This window comes from Rhinolophus hipposideros (assembly GCF_964194185.1).
Source record: "Rhinolophus hipposideros genome assembly, chromosome: 11".
Classification (NCBI taxonomy): Eukaryota; Metazoa; Chordata; class Mammalia; order Chiroptera; family Rhinolophidae; genus Rhinolophus; species Rhinolophus hipposideros.
This window is the reverse complement of record NC_138057.1, coordinates 5563628-5585371: the sequence shown is the minus strand read 5'-3', so window position 1 is coordinate 5585371 and position 21744 is coordinate 5563628. Positions and strand designations below refer to the sequence as shown.

At 45.0% G+C, this 21744-nt stretch overlaps 1 protein-coding gene across 1 annotated transcript; it reads right to left on the bottom strand.

The window, feature by feature from the left end:
• Window positions 1–1489: 1489 nt before the first annotated feature.
• On the bottom strand, window positions 1490–21672 carry LOC308504715 (putative serine protease 47; the record flags this gene model as incomplete). The annotated part of the gene is made up of 5 exons (XM_081065903.1): window positions 1490–1792; window positions 16101–16267; window positions 18598–18875; window positions 20311–20473; window positions 21477–21672. 5 exons carry the CDS (start codon window positions 21670–21672, stop codon window positions 1490–1492), a joined length of 1107 nt encoding a protein of 368 aa, XP_080922029.1.
• Window positions 21673–21744: the final 72 nt, after the last annotated feature.

Sequence of the window (21744 nt, the reverse complement as noted above, 5' to 3'; positions counted from 1 at the left end):
CATACACTAAATGGAAGTTTTCCCACTTTCTCATGAGTTCTGAAGGGTGGGGTGGGTGCATTCTGAGGCCTGCTGGCTGCACAAGGATCCTGTGCCAGGCAGATTGGGAAGAATGATGACTTAGGACACTGAATCAAAGCTTATTGTCTGGCCACTAAGTCCTGTGTTAGCTAAGCAGAAAATGTGACACAAGGGTCTAACTGCTAGAAGTGTATGGACACTTTGGGGCAAGATAACTTGGGGCTTTGAACAGAGGGAGAAGTTTTATGTGTGTTTGGGGGTCATGGAGGTGGGCAGGGTTTGGGACCCTTCAGACTGGGAGAGTGGAGCCCTGGGGACAGGTGAGGAGGGTGCTGAGAGTCAACTCTAGAAGCAGAGGTCTGAGGACTCCTGGACTGAACCTTGGCTCTCAGTCTGGCATTTGCCCTCCTATGTCTGCTTCTGACTCACTTTCCCAGATCCCCCACATCTGAAAGCCACCTATGCCACAGGCTAGACCCCCTTCATGGCCTGGATCATGGACCCTAGTCTGGCTCCATTGCCCTGCACTCTGGGAAGTTTTCTCCACCTCTATTGGGAGTAGGTCCTCCTCCAAACCCCAGGTATGATGTTTGTCTACTGTAGGGAAGACCTTTGCTCCCCCGTACTTTAAACACATGGCAAAGGTCTTACTTCCTATTATGGGCTGAATTGTGTCCCCTAAAATTCATCTGTTAAAGTCCCAGCCCCCAACACCTCAGGATGTGACCATATTTGGAGATACAGATTTTAAAGAGGATTAAGTTAAAATGAAGTCACTAAGGTGGCTTAACCCAATCTGACTACTGTCCATATAAGAAGAGATTAGGACACAGACACACACAGAGGGAAGATTACATGAAGGCGCAGGGAGAAGATGGCCATCTGCTAGTCGAGGAGAGACACCTCAAGAGAAATGAACTCTGCCCACATCTTGATCTCAGACTTCCAGCCTCCAGAACTGTGAGATGATAAATTCCTGTTGCTTAAGCCACTCAAAGCTGTAATTTTTGTTACAGCAGCCTGAGCTGACTGATACACTTCTTCTGAAGGCCTATATGCTCCCCACAGTATGGGCAGAGTTTATGAGTGAAGACACCCTTCTCTCTCTCCAGCTGGTGGCCTGGCTCCCTCAGTGTCCCTACGTCTGCCTTCCTCCTGGGACAGTCTCCCTGCCAGGCCCTGTTTCCTTGCCCAAGAAGCCAGATGACTGATGCTAAGGGAAGGGGTGTGTACTAAGGAGCAGAAGGGGCAGTGGAGCCCCAATATAAGAACACGGTGAATCTTTATTGTTTCAATTTTGCAGGCTTTGTTTGGGGGTTGGAAAGAGATCAGCAGGAAAGTCAAGGAGAAGGAAACACTGAGAGCTGGTGGGACTGGGGGAGTGGAGCATGGAAGGTTCCAGCGTGGAGACTGGGACCTGAGGAAGTCAGCAGGGGCATAAGGACTCGGTGGGTCACTACAGGGCCAACTACCAGGCCCTGAGCACAAGCAGCAGTGAAATCCAGGTCTGTTGAAGATTCATGGCTGTGCCAGGCCCTGGAGAACCCACAGCCTGCAGAGCATGGTATGGAAACTGGGTATGAGGAAGGGCAGCAGCGGGATCAGGAAGAGGTGTGAGCCTTTGGATCTTGTCAATCCAGTCAGTGAAGTAGATGACGCTGGTGAAGACACTGGGGTGGATGGGGTGCTGGCAGTCAAAACCCCAGCTGGCCAGCCCCACCAGAACCCAGGAACTGAGGAGGTCACAGATGAGAGGGCCCCCGGAATCACCCTAGGAAAGAGAGGAGAGTTAGGGAATGACAGAGTCTGGCCATGTGGGGCTTGTGAGCCTCCACTGTCCAGGTCACACTTAGGTGGCCCTCTGTGAAAGTCCAGATACAAGCGTCCCACTGTGGACAGCATCAGTCATCCTGGTGGGCATTGGAGTCACACTTCAAAGAGCTTCTGATTGACCCTCAGGAAGATCATGGATCTAAATCTATCAACACATGTACCCCACCCTTTGCCCTTGCACCTAGGAAGGGCCTGGTAGCCCAGGACAAGGCACTACCCAAAGCCAAGAGGGAATACCTTCATGGACAGGTTCCAAGAAGGCGGGCCTGTGAGCTGAGCCCAGCCAGCTGAAGCCTCCACAGACCCCAGCTCCTGCCCTACCCTAGGCTGCAGCAGCATTTCCCAACCTGGGTCTTCTTCCTTTTTCACTCATGTAGGCCTTTGGTTTCCTCTCAGCTTCTTCAGAAAATGCCCAGGTCAAGGTCTGGTGGAGGCAGCCTGCGTTGCCTGGGGAGTGGAGGAGGAGACCCCAGAAATCTGCTAGGGATTATTAGAGTCCTGAGATGTTATCAGGGCAGAAACACCCAGTTTGAAGTCTCCTTCATTTATTGGCCAAAAGGAGGCTCTCGTCTTTGGGGGGTGAGGGAGCACGAGCCACAGCCATGCTTGGTCACTGTTCCATCCACCTTTCCAAACTGCACGTGGAGCATCCAAGGTAGCTTCTGCACTTGGGAGCACAGAGGTGAAAAAACAAGGCCTCTCCCTCATGGTGATTTTGTAAACAAGCCAATAAGTGCGCCGTGGTCAGATGTGACATGGAAATGAGCCATGGAAGAGACGGGGACAAGAACAGAGAGAATATCTCAATGGGTGATGGCACCCATTAGCTGAGACTCCAAACAGTAACCTATCTTTCTGATGCAAGAGCAGAGGGAGAGTAAGTACAAAGAGGAAAGAGGGAACTTGTCGGGTGGATGGGAGAAAGAGAAAGAACAGTGAGGCCATGTGGGGAGCGAAGGGGGCAGACATGACGTGGATCACATGGGCCTTATGGTGGGATCTTGGGTTTGCCCCCAGTGTAGAACTGTATGCAAGAGGTAACCTGACCTGTCTTGGTGGGGGGGTCACTCTCGTGTGCTGTGGAGAATGGACCATGCTGACTATAAGTTAAGAGGTGAGACCAGTTAGGAGCAGCCACAGGTGAGAGATGAGAGATTATTGATGGGGAGAAACAGTCAGATTTGAGATAATATCTTGAAGGAGGAACTAATGGGACATGTTGAATCTGAGTCTTCCTCACCAACCAGGGTGAAGGTGCAGAAAGAGAAGGGAGCAAACTGAGCACAGAGTCCTGGGGTCTCCAGGATTTAGAGGCAGGAGGGGACCAGGAGCAGAGTGGAGCAGCTGGCAAGTCTCAGTGCCCAGGAAATGAGAGTGAGACCTACTGATGTGCCGAGTGAGAGAAGGACTCAGAACTACCTTGCTCTGGCAAGAATGAGGCTGCTGGGGATGTTGGTCACATAGTTTTGGTGGCATGAAGGGGACATACTTGGGTGGAGTGGGTTAAAGAGACTTAGTGCTGTCAGGAGGAGTCTTTTGGGAAAAGAGGCAGAGAAACTGGGCAGAAGCAGGAGGGAGATTGCAGCTGCAAGTTTACCCAGAAGTCATGAGAGGAAGAGACAGAGGACAGGGAGCAGGAGAGCTTCTGAGCACCCAGTGCTCCAGGAAGGCTCAGCTGGATGTGAGGCTCAGGAGAGACGGAGGATGAAGGATGGAGAATACAGGGCTGGGAAGATGAGCAGGCCCTCGTCTTAATGCTTCAGTGTCCTCAGTGAAATTAGAAGCAAGCTCTCCAGCTAACAAGGAGGCTGGGGGAAGGCCAGCTTGAAGGACAGAGCTGGCCAAAAAAAAAATGATCCCCCAAGATGCATATCCTTATGATTGGAACCTGTGACTATGTTACCTTACATGATAAAGGGGACTTTGAAGATATGGTTGAACTGAGGATTGTGAAATAGAAAGACTATCCTTACTTACCTGGTTGGGCCCAATGTCATCACAAGTCCCCAGAAGCAAAGAGGGAGGCAGCCAGTCAGTCAGAGAAGGAGACGTGATGACAGAAGCAGAGGCTGGAGTAATAAGTTTGAGGATGGAGGAAAAGCCACCAGACAAGGACTGCAGGCAGCCTCTAGGAGCCAGGAAAATCAGGATACATTCTCCTCTAGAGCCTCCAAAAGGAACCAGCCCCGCACACACCTTGATTTTATACTTTGTACCTCCAGAAATGTAAAATAATAAATTTCTGTTGTTTTAGCCACCCAGTTTGAGGTGATTTGTCACAGCAGTCGTAGGAAATTCATACATGAGGTCTTCTTGGACAGTAGGACTGCACCATCACTGCCTCAGTTCTTGTCCTCAAAGGGCCCCATTTGGAGTACCCTTTGCTCTCCCCATAGTGCATCCACCCGCAGCTCTTTGAGGCCAGGGGAAGGCCTGGTATTTGTCCAAGGCAGTGGTTCCTGTCTACTCTAGGCCTCAGAGATTCACACAAATGAGCCATAAAGTTGCCAAAATTATGCTGGATTCTGGGCCAGTCTGGGAGAGGTGAGAAAGGCTCCAACAGCCTCCAAGCTCTCAGAAGGCAGAGGAAACATCAACTCTAATGTACCCCATGCAAAGTAAGTAGTGGTTTGCACTACTGTACAGACAAAGCAAACCATGTGTGTGCATGTGTCTGGTATGGCCAGGGCAGTGAATTCCACTTTGGGTGAGAGAACAGGTCTAAGACAGACCCAGAAGAACACATACAACTCAGATAGAGGACGGCAGACCAGGCTAGGAAATGAAAGCCAGAACTTGTTAAGCACTTACCAAATACCAGGCACCATGCTAAATTTTCTACAGGAGCCTTATAAAGTGGAGGCTGTTAGCAACCCCTTCTCATGGATGAGAAAACATAGTTAAGATCACAGTGCCCAGTAAATGACAGATTGAAGACTAGAACCAGGTCCGTCCTGCCCTACAGTCTGCTCTACAGAGTCACCCTGCGGCCCTGTCTTTCCTCAGAGCTGTTTCTGGGTGCCCTGTGTAGGGGGGAGGAGCACTTCAGAGGAGAAAAGAGAGCCCTAGGGTGGAGAGTGAAGACCAGAGCAGAAGATGAATCCAAATGGAATCTCAAGGACAGGCTGTAGTGTCTGAAAGGCTAAGGGAAGAGGGAGGGACTCGCAGATGTCCAGCTCATTGGTGCCCTCAGCCTGTGGAGAAACTACAGGAATGGGGTCGAGGGGCAGTATTGATATCCAGCAGGCAGGCAGGAAAAGGGTCCTAGCCCTGAGATCCACTGGAATGACCTTTGCAGAAGAGAGCAGGTGGAGGACAAGGCTGGAAGACAGGTCTAGGATGACAGCCATATGGGGACTCAGGCTAAAGCCTTTGCACCACCTCTGGAACTAACTCTGTGAGAAGCATGGGCTAGGCCAGCTAGCCAGCAGGTCCATGCCATTGGCTATAGACTGGGAGCCAAAAACCTGGGTCTATCTTCTACCAGGAGAGCAGGTGGCCAAGCATCCTCCATCTGGCTCAGCAACTCACTGGGCAGTAATGAAACAGCTGTCCATGAGGTCTTCCCATGGGCCAGGTGCATCTCATTCCTCCTGTCTGCATTTCCTGGGGTTGCTATAACATGTTACCACAAACTGGGTGGCTTAAAAAAAAAAAACAACTATAAGGGCATTACAGAAATGGGGGCATAAGGAGTGTTTCTTGAAATCTCCACTGGAAGTCACAACAAATTAAATGGCTATAACTCAACAAAGGATTTCCTGCACATAACACAGTAATGCCTGAGAGATCCGTACATCGAATCACCTGAAGGTGGGCAAATCGGGTGAGCAGGGGAGAAGGGAAAGGAGTAGTGTAGAGACATAGGCTGCAGGCCACAGGATGCAGCCCAGAGTTCACTTTGGTCATGGAAGAGAAAAGAATCCAGGCTGCAGGCACACTCTCTTTGGCCCAGAGACCTGCCTAAGGGATCAGCATATAATACAGCTGAACCCAGCACTCACATCAGAGACCACGGAGCAAAGATCAGAATGGTAGCTTAAGCCCTCTGCCAGGCAAAACACAGAAAACAAAGACACAGAGCCTGGCTGCCTCCCTGTTACCCTCCCAGAGCTCAATCCACCCCGACTCTTCCAATGTTAGTAGCAGGCTCCAGAAGAAATGGTAGCAGATTAAAGAACAGAATATCAACAGCCCTGAGAACAGGAAAGAAGTTCACACAGCCACAGACTCACAGTGCAACTAATTCCAGTGAAAGGGAAGGAACTGTAGGGGCAAGAAAACCCGGGGGGCTGGTAGTCACCATTGCTTAGAGTCACAAACACACCAGCCACCTCTCACTGCCCACCCTGCCCCCATCTGTCTGGGTGGTTCCCTGCGGGGGCAACCAGAGCCATTGAGACACACAGGCTCTGCATCGGGCTGCAGGGGCACTGGGATTTCAGAAGCTCAGAACTCTATCACCCTCCACATATTCCCATGGAGGCAGTACCCTGACATCCAGGTGGCCTGCTCACAAAGGAGAAGCCCACTTTCCAGGGAATGCCCATCATGTGAGAAGTTGGGACAGTACAAGAAAAAATGTAACACTACGGAGTGAGAGAAAGTAAAAGGCAACAGTGGAAGAGAAAAAAACATTCCAGCAACACCTACTGTAAAGCAAAAGAAAGACCTTTTTATAACAACCTGATGCAGAACCCACTCCTGTAGATACCCAGGAAGAGAAATAATAAGTCATTAATTGCCACGAATAACCAAGATAACAAGGAAGCTCAGAAAGAAAATGAAAACTCTCCAGAAAATGTACTAAAAGATATGGAAATATGTGACTTAAATGAATTCAAGATTGCAGTGCTGAAAAAACTCAACGAGATGCAAGAAAACACAGAAAGGCAGTTTAATGAACTCAGAAACACAATCAAAGAACAAAATGAACATTTTACTAAAGAGATTAAAATTTAAATGATCACCAAATAAAAATTTGGGAGATGAAAAGCTCAATAAGAAGAATGAAATAGCCATTTTAGGTAGTAGAGCTGAAGGGACAGAGGAAAGAATTAGTGATATCAAAGATAAAAATCTGGAAATGGCACAGATGGAAGAAGAGAGAGACTTAAGAGTTAAAAGAAATGAAAGAATTCTACAAGAACTTTCTGACTCCATCAGAAAGAGCAACATAATTATAAAGGGTATACCAGAAAGAGAAGAAATGGAGAAGGAAACAAACAGTATGTTCTAACAAAAAGTCAATGAGAACTTCCCAAACTTGTGGAAAGAACTGGATCCTCGAATCCAAGAAGCAAATAGAACACCTAATTACTTATCCCAACAGGCCTTCTCCAAGGTATATTGTATTGAAGCTGTCAAAAATTAATGACAGGGCCAGCCTTGCGGCTCAGGCGGTTGGAGCTCCATGCCGCTAACTCCGAAGACTGCCGGTTCGATTCCCACATGGGCCAGTGGGCTCTCAACCACAAGGTTGCCGGTTCAACTCCTCTACTCCCGCAAGGGATGGTGGGCTGTACCCCCTGCAACTAGCAATGGCAACTGGACCTGGAGCTGAGTTGCACCCTCCACAACTAAGACTGAAAGGACAACAACTTGGAGCTGAACAGCACCTTCCACAACTAAGATTGAAAGGACAACTTGACTTGGAAAAAAAGTCCTGGAAGTACACGCTGTACCTCAATAAAGTCCTGTTCTCCTTCCCCAATAAAATCTTTAAAAACAAACAACAACAACAACAACAAAAACAGCAATCTGGGATGAAAAAAAAAAATTAATGACAAAGAAAGAATTCTTAAGGCAGCCAGGGAAAAGAAGATGGTAACCTTAAAAGGAAAGACCATTAGATTATCATCAGATTTTTAAGCAGAAACTCTACAAGCCAACAGGGATTGGAACCAAATATTCAAACTATTGAAAGAGAAAAATCATGAGCCAAGAATATTATATCCATCAAAGATATCCTTTAGATATAAAGGAAGAATAAAGACCTTTCCAGACATACAGAAGCTGAGGGAATTTTCTAACACACGACCTGCATTACAAAAAATACTGAGGGAGACTATTCGACCTGAAACAAACAAACAAAAATCAAAGAATACAAAACCATGAGCAATATTATGAACAGACAGAAGCAGAAAATGGCAACCCTTACGAAAAAATAGGGCACTATACACTTAAACATAACATAAAAGGAATAAAAGAGAAAAAGAACATTTAAAAAAAGAGAGAAAAAGAAGAAAAGGGCAACTTGCTACTGCAACTCGGAAATCAACTCACAGCATAAGTAAGGATAACTTGTGACAACAAAAACATAAAAGGGGAGAGAGTAAAGGTCTGAACCTGCAAAGGGAAATGGAGATAAGAAGCATGCTGAAGAAAAAGGACTACTATATATATGAACATTATTTTACATAAACTTAATGGTAACTGCTCAAAAAAATCCAGAACTAAAATATACAACATAAAAAAAAGAAGAAACTGAAGGGAAAATCATAGAATACTACCACACTGAAATAACAGACAGCAACAAAAAGGCAAAGAAACAATGGAAACACCAAGCCACCACAAAACAAAAGATAGAAAGAAAGGAAATCCTCATATTTCAATGGTCATCCTAAATGTAAATGGACTGAACTCAGCAATAAAAAGGCACAGATCAGCAGATGAGATCAAAAAAGAAAACCGAACCATATGCTCCAAGAGATGCATCTCAGCTACAAGGACAAATACAGACTCGAAGTGAAAGGATGGAAATTGATACTCCATGCAAAGGGTAGCCAGAGAAAATTAGATGTAGCAATACTTATATCAGATGAAACAGACTTCAGGATAAAAAAGGTAACAAGAGACAAAAAAAAAGGTATGAAGAGACTTCATAATGATAAATGGGAAAATACAACAAGAAGACATAACACTTATCAACATATATGCCCCCAATCAGGGAGCACCAAAGTATACAAAGCAACTACTGACAGAAGAACTAAAGGGAGAAATTGACCAAAACACAATTATAGTAGGGGACCTAAATACATCATTGACAGCTATGGATAGATCACCCAAACAGAAAACAAACAAGGAAATATCAGCTATAAATGACATATTAGGTCAAATGCACGTAACTGACATTTACAGAGCTCTTCATCCTAGAACATCAGAATATACATTTTTTTTCTAGTGTATATAGAACATTCTTAAGGATAGACTATATATGTTGGGTCAAAAAACTAGCCTCAGCAAATTTAAGAAGATTGAAATTATACCAAGCATATTCCCTGTTCACAAGGCTTTGAAATTGGATATCCACTGAAAAAAGAAAACAGAAAAAAGCACAAATATGTGGAGATTAAACAACATGCTTTTGAAGAAGGACTGGGTAAAAGAAGCCATAAGAAGAGAGATCAAAAGATATATAGAAACAAATGAGAATGACAATATATCATATCAAAATTATTGGGATGCAACTAAAGCAGTAATAAGAGGGAAATTTATATCATTACAAGCCTATCTCAACAAAAAATAAAAATCACACATTAAAAAAACCTAAACTTACACCTTAAAAAACTAGCAAAAGAAGAATAAATGAAACCCAAAGTCATAAGAAAGAAGGAAATAATGAAAATCAGAACAGAACTAAATTAAATAGGGAACAAAAAGACAATAGGAAAAAATAATGCAACAAAGAGCTCGTTCTTTGGAAAGATGAATAAAATTGAAAACCCTTGGCTAGACTCACTAAGATAAAAAGAAAAAACACAAATAAAATCAGAAATGAAAGAGGTGAAGTTACTATCCGATAGTGTTTGGGGATTTTGTTGGGTGTCCGATGGACATGTGTCCTGTTTGGAAGACCACCTCAGGGATGCTGTGGATGCCTGGTCATGGCATTGTACACCAGAGGCTGGACATTAATGAATGCCAACTATAATTTTATGTGTATAATGTGATGGCTCGGTGTGACGTCGGGGTGGTGGTGGATGGGGGGAGGGGGTTTCACAGTGTGAGGGATAAAAATAAAATTATAAAAATAAAAATAAAAATAAAATTAAAAAAAAAAGAGGTGAAGTTACCACAGATACAACAGAAATACAAAGTATCATGCAAGATACTATGAAGGACTATATGCTACCAAATAACTTAGAAGAAATTGACAAGTTCTTAGAAACATATAGTCTTCCTAGACTGAATCATGAAGAACTGGAAAAACTAAATAATCAATCAACAGTTAGGAAATTGAAACAATCAAAAACCTTCCCAAAAGCAAAAGTCCAGAACCAGATGGCTTCACTAGTGAATTCTAACAAATATTCAAAGAGGATCTAACACCTGTCCTACTCAAACTCTTCCAAAAAATAAAGAAGAGGCAATACTTCTTAACTCATTTTATGAGGCCAACATTACGCTGATACCAAAACCTGGTAAGGATAGCACAACGAAACAAAACTACCAACCAATATCTCTGATGAATACAGATGCAAAAGTCCTAAACAAAATTCTAGCAAATCCAGATGTCCAATCGGCTGTTAGATATTAAAAGCTAGAGCTCAGAAGAGCCCTTGCTGCTGGAATTGGATATAGAGATACAAGAATATAACTGAAAAAAATAAATAAAAGTAAAACTAAAAATAAAAAAGAATATAACTGGAAAAAAAATTCTAGCAAATCAAATATAATGATGCATTAAGAATGTTATACATCACCATCAAGTGAGGTTCATCTCAGGGCACAAGGACAGTTCAACATATGTAAATCCATCAATGTGATACACCACATAAAACAAAATAAAAGATAAACATCATATGATCATATCAATAGATGCGGAAAAAATTATTTACAAAAGCCAAGACATGGAAACAACCTAAGTGCTTATTGACAGATTATTGAATAAAGAAGTTGTGGTACATATATACAATGGACTACTACTCAGCCATAAAAAGAATAAAATATTATCATTTTTGACAACATGGATTAATATGGAGGGTATTTTGCTAAATGAAATAAGTCAATGGAAACTGACAAAACCATGTGATTTCACTCATATGTGGAATACAAAACAAAAAGTAATGGAATAATAAAACAAACAAAAACAAAATCATAGATACAGACAACTGAATGGTGGTAACCACACGGGAAAGACAGTGGGAGGCAGGAAAAGTGAGCATAGGAGTGAGTATAGGAGGTCGATTTATGATAACAGAAGGAAACTAGACTTCAGCTGAAGAGCATGCAACAGGGTACACAGATGTCCAATTATAATCTTGCATTATATAATTATATGAAATTACATAATGTTATTAACCACTGTTACCCCAATAAACTTAATTTAAAAAAATAAAATATAGATGCAGAAAAAGCATTTGACAACATACAACATCCATTTATGATTAAACACTTAAATGTGTGTAGAGGGAAAATACAGACAATAGTTTAGTGGTTACCAGAGGGTAAGGGGGGTGGGAGGTTAGAGATGAGGGTAAGGGGGATCAAATATATGGTGATGGAAGGAGAACTGACTCTGGGTGGTGATCACACAATGGGGTTATAGATAATGTAATACAGAATTGTACACCTGAAATCTATGTAATTTTTTTTTTTTATTAATTTTATTGGGGTGAGGGTATCTACCCCAAAAATATAAAAGCATTTCTCTATAGAGACACGTGTACGCCAATGTTCATTGCAGCTTTGTTTACGGTGGCCAAGACATGGAAACAACCAAAATGTCCTTCGATAGATGAATGGATAAAGAAGTTGTGGTACATATACACAATGGAATACTATTCGGCGTTAAGGAAAGATGATATAGGAGCATTTGTGACAACATGGATGGATCTCGAGAAATCTATGTAATTTTACTAACAATCGTCACCCCAATAAATTAAAAAAAAATACCTTAACATAATAAAGGTCATGTATGACATACCCTAAGCTAATATCATAATTAATGGTGAAAATCTGAAGCATTTTTATCTACATTCAGGAAAAAGACAGGGTTTTCCCCTATCACCACTGTTATTCAACATAGTATTGGAAGTTCTAGCCAGAGTGATGAGGCAAGAGAAAGAAACAAAAGGCATCTAAATTGGGAAAGAAGAAGTTAAATTGTTACTTTTTTCAGATGACATGATGATACAGAAAACCCTAGAGACTCCATCAAAAAGTTATTAGAAGTAATAAATGAATACAGTAAAGTTGCTGGCTACAAAATCAATGTACAAAGATCCATTGCATTCTTATATACTAACAATGAAATTTCAGAAAAAGAAATAAAAAATAATTCCTTTTGCAACTGCAGCAAAAAGAATAAAATACCTAGAAATAACTTTAACAAAGGATGTGAAAGACCTATACAATGAAAAGTTACATAGGTTTCAAGTGTGAAATTCTGTAATACATCATCTATACATCACACTGTGTGTTCACCACCCAGAGTCAGTTCTCCTTCCATCACCATATATTAGATCCCCCTTACCCTCATCTACCACCCCCTTCCCCCTTTCCCTCTGGTAACCACTAAACTATTGTCTATGTCTATGAGTTTTTGTTTCTTTGTTTGTTAAAAGAAATTGAGGAAGATACAGAGAAATGGAAAGACATTCTATGCTCATGGATTGGAAGAATGAACATAGTTAAAATGGCCATTGTTCTATATATAGATTTAATGCAATCCTCATCAAAATCCCAATGGCATTTTTTAAAGAAATAGAATAGAAAATCATCAGATTTGTATGGAATCACAAATAAGCCCAAATAGCCAAAACAATCCTAAGATAAAAGAATAATGCTGGAGGAATCACACTCCCTGACTTCAGCTTGTACTACAGAGCAAGAATAATCAAACCAGCATGGTATTGGCAGAAAAACAGACACACAGACCAATGGAATAGAATTGAAAAACAAGAAATAAACCTACATAAATATAGACAGATAGTTTTTGACAAAGGAGACAAAAACATACAATGGAGAAAAGAAAGCTTCTTCAATAAATGGTGTTGGGGAATTGGAAAGCCATGTGCAAAAGAATGAAATTAGACTGCTATCTGTCACCACACCCAAAAGTAACTCAAAATGGATCAAAGACCTAAACATGAGACCGGAAACAACAAACTGCACAGAAGAGAGCATAGGTACTAAACTTATGGACTTTGGGTTCAAAGAGGATTTTATGAATTTGACTTCAAAGGCAGGGAAAGTAAAAGCTAAAAAAAACTAATGGGACTATATCAAACTAAAAAGCTTCTGCACAGCAAAAGAAACCATCAACAAAACAAAAAGGCAACCAACCAAATGGGAAAAGATATTTGCAAACGCCTCTGATAATGCGCTAATATCAAAAATATATAAGGAACTCATACAAATCAACAACAAAAAGACAATCCAATTAAAAAATGGGCAGAGAACATGAACCGAAACTTCTCCCAACAGATATACAAACAGCCAACAGATACATGAAAAAATGTTCAACTGCACTAGCTGTTAGGGAAATGCGAATCAAAACCACAGTGAGGTATCACCTCACACCTGTTAGAATGGCTATCATCAACAAAACAAATAACAAGTGTTGAAGAGACTGTGGAGAAAAAGGAACCCTCATACACTGTTGGTGGGAATGCAGACTGGTGCAGCCGCTATGGAAGGTAGTGTGGAGGTTCCTCAAAAAATTAATAGAATTACCACATGACCCAGCAATCCCTCTCTTGGGTATCTACCAAAAAAATCTGAAAACATTTATCCATAAAGATATATGTACTTCAGTGTTCATTGCAGCATTATTTATGGTTGCCAAGACATAGAAACAACAAAATTGTCCTTCGATAGATGATTGGATAAAGAACATGTGGTATATATACACAATAGAATACTACTCTGCCCTAAGAAAAGATGAAATACCGCCATTTGTGACAACATGGATGGATTTGGGGATTATAAGGCCAAGTGAAATAAGTCAGACAAAAAAAGCAGAGAACCATGTGATTTCACTGATATGTGGTGTATGAACCAAAAACAACAAAAGAACAAGACAAACAAATGAGAAACAAAAGCTCATAGACACAGACAATAGTTTAGTGGTTACCAGAGGATAAGGGAGGAGGGAGATGAGGCTAAAGGGGATCAAATATATGGTGATGGAAGGAGAACTGACTCTGAGTGGTGAACACACAATGGGATTTATAGATGATGTAATACAGAATCGTACACCTGAAATCTATGTAACTTTACTAACAATTGTCGCCCCAATAAACTGTAATTAAAAAAAAACTCAAGAACCATATGACTTCACTCATATGTGGGATATAATACTGAAGGCAGCAAGACATACAAATGAAGAAACAAAAACTCATAGACAACAGACAACCATTTAGTGGTTACCAGGGGGTAAGGGGAGAGGGGCAACGGTAGAAAAAGGTAAACGGGCTGAAATATACGGTGATGGAAGGAAAACTGACTCTGGGTGGTGAACACAGTGCAATCTATGGCTGATGTATTATAGAACTGCACACTTGAAACCTATGAAATGTTGTTGACTATTGTCACCCCAATACATTTTAATTAAAAAAAAAACTATAGACATTTATTCTTTCACAGTTATAGAAGCCAGAAGTCTGAAACCAAGTGTCTCTGTGTCTTTCCTTCTTATAAGGACACCAGTCATTGGACTCAGAGCCCCACTTTAAATCCAGAATGGTCTCAACTCAAGATTCTTAACTAATCATGACTGCAAAGACCCTATTTCCAAACAAGGTCACATCTGAAGTCCCAAATAGACATGAATTTGGGAAACACTGTTCAACCCACTACACCATCCTCTCATCCATCCCATGAAGGAGGTTTTAGAACCCCACACTATGAAAGGGGACACAGGCTCAGAAGGTGAAGAGGCAAAGGTCACAGGGTTGGGACATGTAGCAGAGCAGTGTCTCTGTCTCCAGAGCTCTAACAATCTCTCCTCCCCTCATGGCATGATCTATGCAAGCTCAGAACACCAGTGCCAGTTTGGGAGGCTGGGCTCTAGAGGGTGCTACGGAGGCAGCTTTGGACTTGGAGCCTGAACACCAGGTTAGGGTAAGCTGCCTTACTTTAGGCTAGTCACTTTCCCTCTCTGGGCCTGTTTGCCCAACTATAAAATAGGACATTACAGAGAGCAAAACGAGATATTCACAATCCATATGCCCAACAGTGGACTCATATCCCAGAACGTACAAATATACCAAGAGATCCTAAAAGAAAAAGACAGACAACCCCACAGAAAAATGCGAGGGGGTTAGGAAACTTAAAGGGAAATTTTACAAAAGAAGATATCTGATGACAATCAACATATGAAAATATACTTACTTAGTCATCAGGAAAATGCAAATTAAAACCACAATAAAATAATACTACATACCCACCAAACTAAGAAAAGATGGAAAATGCCAAGTTTTGACAAGAATATAAACTCATCCACTGCTGGAGGAATCGGAACTGGTGCAAGAACCACTTTGGGGATGTTTGGTGACATCTGCCAAAGCTGTACATCCACATACCTTTTAACTCAACAATTCTACACATGGGCTTCTGGGAAACATAATATGAAATATATGAAACATTTGGAAATGAAATAAAGTAAAAAGCTTTGAAACTACTAAAATACCCATCAAGAGTACAACTGATTATAGAATTCAATTCACATGACAGAGTCCTATAAAACAGTGAGAATAAACCAACTATAAAACTATGTGTGACCGTGTGGATGAGTCTTACAAATATAATGTTAAGACATGAAAGATGGCCAACTGGGAATAAATTCCACTTATGGAAAATTTGGAATCGAATCTAAGGTGTTAAAAGTGAAGACAGTGGTGCCCTGGGGTGTTAGTGACAGGAAGGGGGCATGAATGAGTGGGACATCTGGGGAACTGGTCACCTATGACAGTATGTAAAACTTCATTAAACTATATACTTAGGAATTATATACTCTTTTGAATGTATGTTATACTTCACTAAAAAGTTTAAAATATGCCTCAGAAATAGATGTTGTTTGAGGGTCCTGCCAGCAGATGCCGTCTTGTGGCTTAGGAAGGCTTAGGAAGGGTCTGTCCTGGGGGACACTGCTGAGGGATGGAGCCCAGGAAAGACATGCAGAGGGAGGAAACAGGAAGTCCCAGGGGTCTCCACAAAGGGAGTAGAGACAATACAGTCTCCCCCTGGGAAACTGAGGCCCTGAGATCAGGCAAGGGAAGAACAGAAATGGCTTCACTCACTTGGCAGATGGCTTTTCCTGTTAAGAAGTCCCCGGCACACAGCATCTCTTCATGCACAGAATAGTTCCTGCCTTTGCCGAGTCTTTGTCCATATAACATATTACAGAACTTGTTCTCAATGAGGCTCACCTTACCCTCCTGGAGTTGGAAGGGCGGGAGTAGATGCGCTGCGAGGATAAGGACGAGATCAGTGAAGTGCGCTTAGCCTAGTTAAGCAGACGATACTACTCTGAACCCCCACTCTGCCTTACTGCTCACCAGTGTACCCTACACATGGGGTTTTCTCTGGCCAACTGATCCATCAACATGGCTTCAGTCTGCAAAAAGCTCCTATCCTATTTGCAAAAACCTATCTGCAAAAAGCTCCTATCCTATTTCTCAAATGTCATATAGCAATAGACCGTACCTCTCCTACTACACAAAGGAAAACGGCAACACTGCCAATTCCTGGGGCTTAGCAACCATTCACTGACCACCTACCCTTTCATGAACCATCCCATCCATTCTCCACTTGTCTGTCATTAACCTTTTCATCCTTCCATCTACCAATTCTTCCATCCATCTACCCATCTTTCCTCACACCCCCATTCATCCACTCACCCTTCCATCCATTTGTCCATTGCCCATCTTTTCATCCATTCCTCCATCATTCTCCTGCCCACCCTCCTCTCCATCTATCAATATATCTACTCACTCCATTTATCTGCCCACACTCCATCCACCCAGCCATCCTCCCAACTACCCACCCCATTCATCCTCTCAAGCAGTCACTCACCTATTCATCTATCCTCATGCTACGTATCTTTTAGATACTAGTGATACAGGGGAGCATTTTTGTTGGGGGAGACAGGGTAAGTGAAGTAAATAGAATTATTTTACAACTAATAAGTAGCGTGAAGGAAATAAAACAGGAAGATGTGATAGTAGGGGTTGCGTGTTTTAGCTCACATGATGAAGTAAAACTCCTTAGAGCTGGGTTTTAAAACTAATGAAGAATAAGTCATGCAAAGGTTAGTGGGAAGAGCGAGTGAGCAAGGAAGAGAAAATGGTCAAGGTCAAGGCTTTGAGGCGAGGATGGCTTTGGCATATTCAAGGCAGGAAGGTGGCCTCTTGGCTGGGATGGCATGCATGAGGGATACAGGCAGAGAGGATGGGAGCCAACATCACACAGAGGCTGATAGCCAAGGTATGGAGTTTGGATTTTTTTCTAAGCACAAATGAGAAAGCAGTGAGTGTAGTGAGTGGGAAAGTGGCATGAATCATGTTTTAAAGCACCTATACACAGCTGTGTGGAGACTAAAGCAGAGCACACACGGTGGGAGCTGGGAGGCCAACTGGAGTCTATTGGACTGGTGTGGAGTACCTACTAGGTGCCAGGCCCAGTGGAACAGACTGGGATATTAAAACAAATGGGATATTTTCCTTGCCCTCGAGGAAGAACCAGCCTCTCTCTCTCTCTCTCTCTCTCTCTCTCTCTCTCTCTCTCTCTCTCTCTCTCTCTCTCTCTCTCCCTGTGTGTGTGTATGTGTGCGCACGTGTGTGCCAGGGATGGTGGCATCACCCACCCAATGAAGATATGGTCTGTCCAAAATGTCTGCAGCACCTCTGTTGAGAAACCCTGTACAAATAATTACAAACATATATTCTTTTTTCTTCTTATACCAGAAGCATTTCCCGAAAGTATAACTAGTCCATAGCCAATGGTATGGACCTGTTGGCTGTCTGGCCTGGCTCACATGCCTAACAGTCAGTTCCACAGGTGGAGTGACAGGTTTAGCCCCTGAGTCCCCATAGGGCTGCCACCCTAGACGTCTCTTCCAGCCTTGTCCTCCATCTGACTTCTGCAAAGGCCAGGCTGTGGATCTCAGGGCCAGTGCCCTTTGACTGCCTGCCTGCTTGCTGGACATCCATAGTGCCCCTCGACCTCATTCCTCCTTTTTTCTGTGTTATTCAGAGCACCTAATGAGCCAATAAAGTACAAAAAGACCTTAAGTTGTAATCATTCTAATTTGATCAGGCAAGCTCAGAGGTCAGAAGCCATAAATGTTTCTTTTCACTTTTCCTGAGCACCTTCTATGACAATGGGAAATCAGGGCTTTTGGCAGTGGCTTGGAATGGGCCAGGCTCAAAGCATGACCTTTGAGTTAAATTATAAAGTCTCAGATCCATGGCAGATTAAAACCTTGGAATCAAGAATCATGAATACTCGAAGAACACAGATTCTTTTTCCCAAAAATCAAACTTTCTCCGACTTGCAGAGCCTTGGACTTAGGAAACTCTGCCGCTTTGGAATCACATCCTTTTCAGAACTAGAACTAGACTGCTCCAGTCCACTGGAAATGAGGCACAGAGGACCAAGGACCAGTGGCTTCTTTACCTGGGGATCTCTCAGGCTGAGCTGTTCCTGCCCTCATCCCTCCCCTCTCCTCCTCATCCTCCCCCTGCTCCCCCTCCTCCCTCTCCCTGCTCTCATGCCTCCCCTCCCACAGCCTCTCACTCTCTTCGCTGAGCATCCCCCAGCCGGTAATCCAGCAGGACAAGTGACTGGGCAGCTGCATGGCAGGGGTTGGGAGGCAGGCTGGGCTGATGTAGGAAGTGAAGTTCACAGGCACGTGCAGTTGCAACATGGCTATGTCATTCCCGAAGGGGTGGAACTTCTCAAAGTCTGGGTGAGTGATAATCCGGCTCACAGACGTCTTCCGGGTGTGCTGGGTGTGTTGGTACAGCCGGGTGCTTCCCAACAGGACCTGGTAGTCCTCCGGGACATGGGATTTGCTGGAGGAGGAAGGGCCCACTGTCACCACCATCTCTGTGTGGACAGCTCTCTGTTTTACATCCTTGTCTAACTGCTCACACTGCTGTGGACCCCTCCACCCCACGTGATGCAGGCAGCCTTGGTCTCCCCCTTCTAACTGTCAGGAGGCATTCTTTCTCGAGGCTGATTGATATTCTACTCACAACCTCAGGAAACATGGCTTCCCCATCACACCCTAGAATTGAAGGAACAGATTCCTAGTGCTGGACGGGTCCTTGGTGGGGCCATCACATCAGGGCCTTTTGGTTGTACACAACAGGAGCTCTGGCTCAACCCTAGCTCTACCCTGACCCCCCCCCCCAACATTCCCCACAACCCAACTCCTGGCCTCAACACTTTCCTGCCCCTCTTTTCTTTAAACACCTTCCTGACCAAGGGCTGCTGGTTTACTTGGTTATAACCACTCACAAAAGATTGGTTAAGTGAGAAATGAGTGCAGGAAACAAAACCTCGCCTTGTTCCCTGAACACAAATGATGAAACGTCCCATCTTCCTGACTTTGATCACTTGGCTCACCCACCTGGAGAGCCCTTCCCCACTCGCCCCATGCCCAAATCCTTCTGCTCTGGCAAACCCCTCCTGCTCCATGCCAACGGGAACACAGCCCCTCTCCTGACCTCCCTCCCTGTCCTTCAGAGTCTCCCCTTCTCACTCCACGTTCTCTGCTGACAGGATAGAGGCACAGTGATGTGGGGTCTTGCCACCTCCTATGCCACAGAGGGAGTCACGTGCAGTGTGGCACAGAGTATGTGCCAACAGGACTCTGGGCTCTGAAAGCCAGTCGGTGCAGGAGCTCCAATTCCCTGACCTAGGCTGTGATGCCCCTGTTCCCTCAGGCCCCCTCCTTATCTGTTTAGAAGCTGGATATCGAAGGAACAGAGGACTTAGACTCCTGAGGGGCCACGTTGCTCTGTAAGGTCAGAGAGCCCCACCTCCCACCCGCACAGCCTGGCATCACAGATCCTCCCAGGCATGCAGTTTTGCAGAAGTGATGAAAAGAATTGCCCAGCTGCTGGCTGTCCCTGCAGCCCCAGGTCCCTACCTAGACTCTGACACCCAGGAATGCAGGCACACTGAGGAGAAGCCACAATCTGAGGCAACCACAAAGAGCCCATCCACTCTGCATGGTAGCCAGAACGGACACTGCCAATTTCCTGGGGGACAGGCACAGGGACTGAGGATGAAGGATGAGGAGGATCTGGGCAGGTGAGTGGAGAGGACATTCCCGGTTCAAGGGATGCCTGTCAAAGTCAGGAATGACATGTGTTTGAAGACTGCTCCTGAACAAAGCCCAAAGGCACCAACATGAGACAACCATCACCCCTTTCCTCCTCTCCCCCTGCATTCTCCTCCCCGACCAGCCCCTCTGCTGGAGCCCCAGGAAGGAGGACTCACTTGAGAAAGCAGTGGGCGGTAGAAACCAGCCAATGGGAGTTGACGAGGACAGCTCCGCAGATGTGCACGTTTCGGTACAGCAGGCTGGCCTGCCATGGCCACTGGCCAGCCACCACGTCCTGGCCTCCATAGATTCTCCCCATCGCCTTGGGCTTCCCACACGCTGTGGAGACAACCCCTCCCCCTGTCTGTGATAGAGACATCGGTGGTATCCCAAATACCAGGACCAGGGAGGCCGCCCTCCACCTCACAGATGGGAAAAGCAAGGCCAAGGGTCAAGTGGCCTGGCCAAAATGACAGAACTTCCAGGACTCAGCCTTCACTGGCTGCCACCAAGAAGTAGACAGCAGAGCACAACTGAGCAAGCCCTGCAGGATGAGGGCCCAGGGGTCCAGCAGCATGGGGCAAGGGGGACCAAGGGTGGCCACATCGGCTAATGGCAGCATCTCCAGGGAGACAGACATCCCTGAGTGGGCCTGCCAAGGGCTGGGCACATCACAGACCTTATTTTCCTCGCTAGTGCACCCCACGCCTACTCTGCAGATCAAAGAACTGAAGGTCTCAGAGGTTACCAATGCTCCTTGCTCAAGAGACTGTGGCTTTTAAGTGTCTGTGCCCTCCCATCATCCCCCAGTATCTCAGGAAGAGAGGTTCAGAGGTGAGTCTGCTGCTGTGTGAACCGGGGAAGGTCACTACCCCTCTCTGATTTAGGACTCTCCATTTAGAAAAGCAGGGGTGGGCTATATGACCACAACCCTGGTTCTAGGACTCACACCTTAGAGGGAATGGGGTTCAGGGGTGTGCCCAGGCCCTTTGAGAGGTGGATCCTGGTCCCAGGCCTGTGCTTGGGCCTGGGGGAGGGAACTGAGACCCCTGGGCCCGATTCTAGGTCCCTCATTTGGGAGTCCTGATGCTCTGTTCCACCCGTCGCCAGTTTCATGGCCCCACCCACAGGTCCTGGGGCAGATCCCAACAAGAGGCCCGGGAGGTGAGGGGGGTGCCAGAGACCCATCTGTGTTGAGCGGTCTCTGGGCTGCCTACTGGAAGGGAAGGCAGAGAGGAGATGAAACTACGGTTACCCGGGGTTGCTGGCCTCCATCCACAGTCCGGCCCCCAGCCCTGCAGTGTAGCGCTTTCACGCCACACAACGCCCGCAGCCATTGTACCTGGGGCTCCGGGGGCCAACGGCTGCGCACTGGGGGCGGGGGCGCCGCCCTCCGAAGTCTCCCCTGCAGCGAGGGCGGGCGTGGCCATGGGCAGGGAGCCTCGCAGCCCTGGGGTGGCCAAGGGCAGTAGCAGCAGCAGCCAGAGCAGAGACACTGACTGCCCTCGGCCTCGGCGGCTACATGCTTCAGAGCGCATCGCCAAGGTCACTGAGCCTGTCCAGACTCCAGCCTGACTTCCACCTGGCCCTGACCCCACCCTGACCCCGCT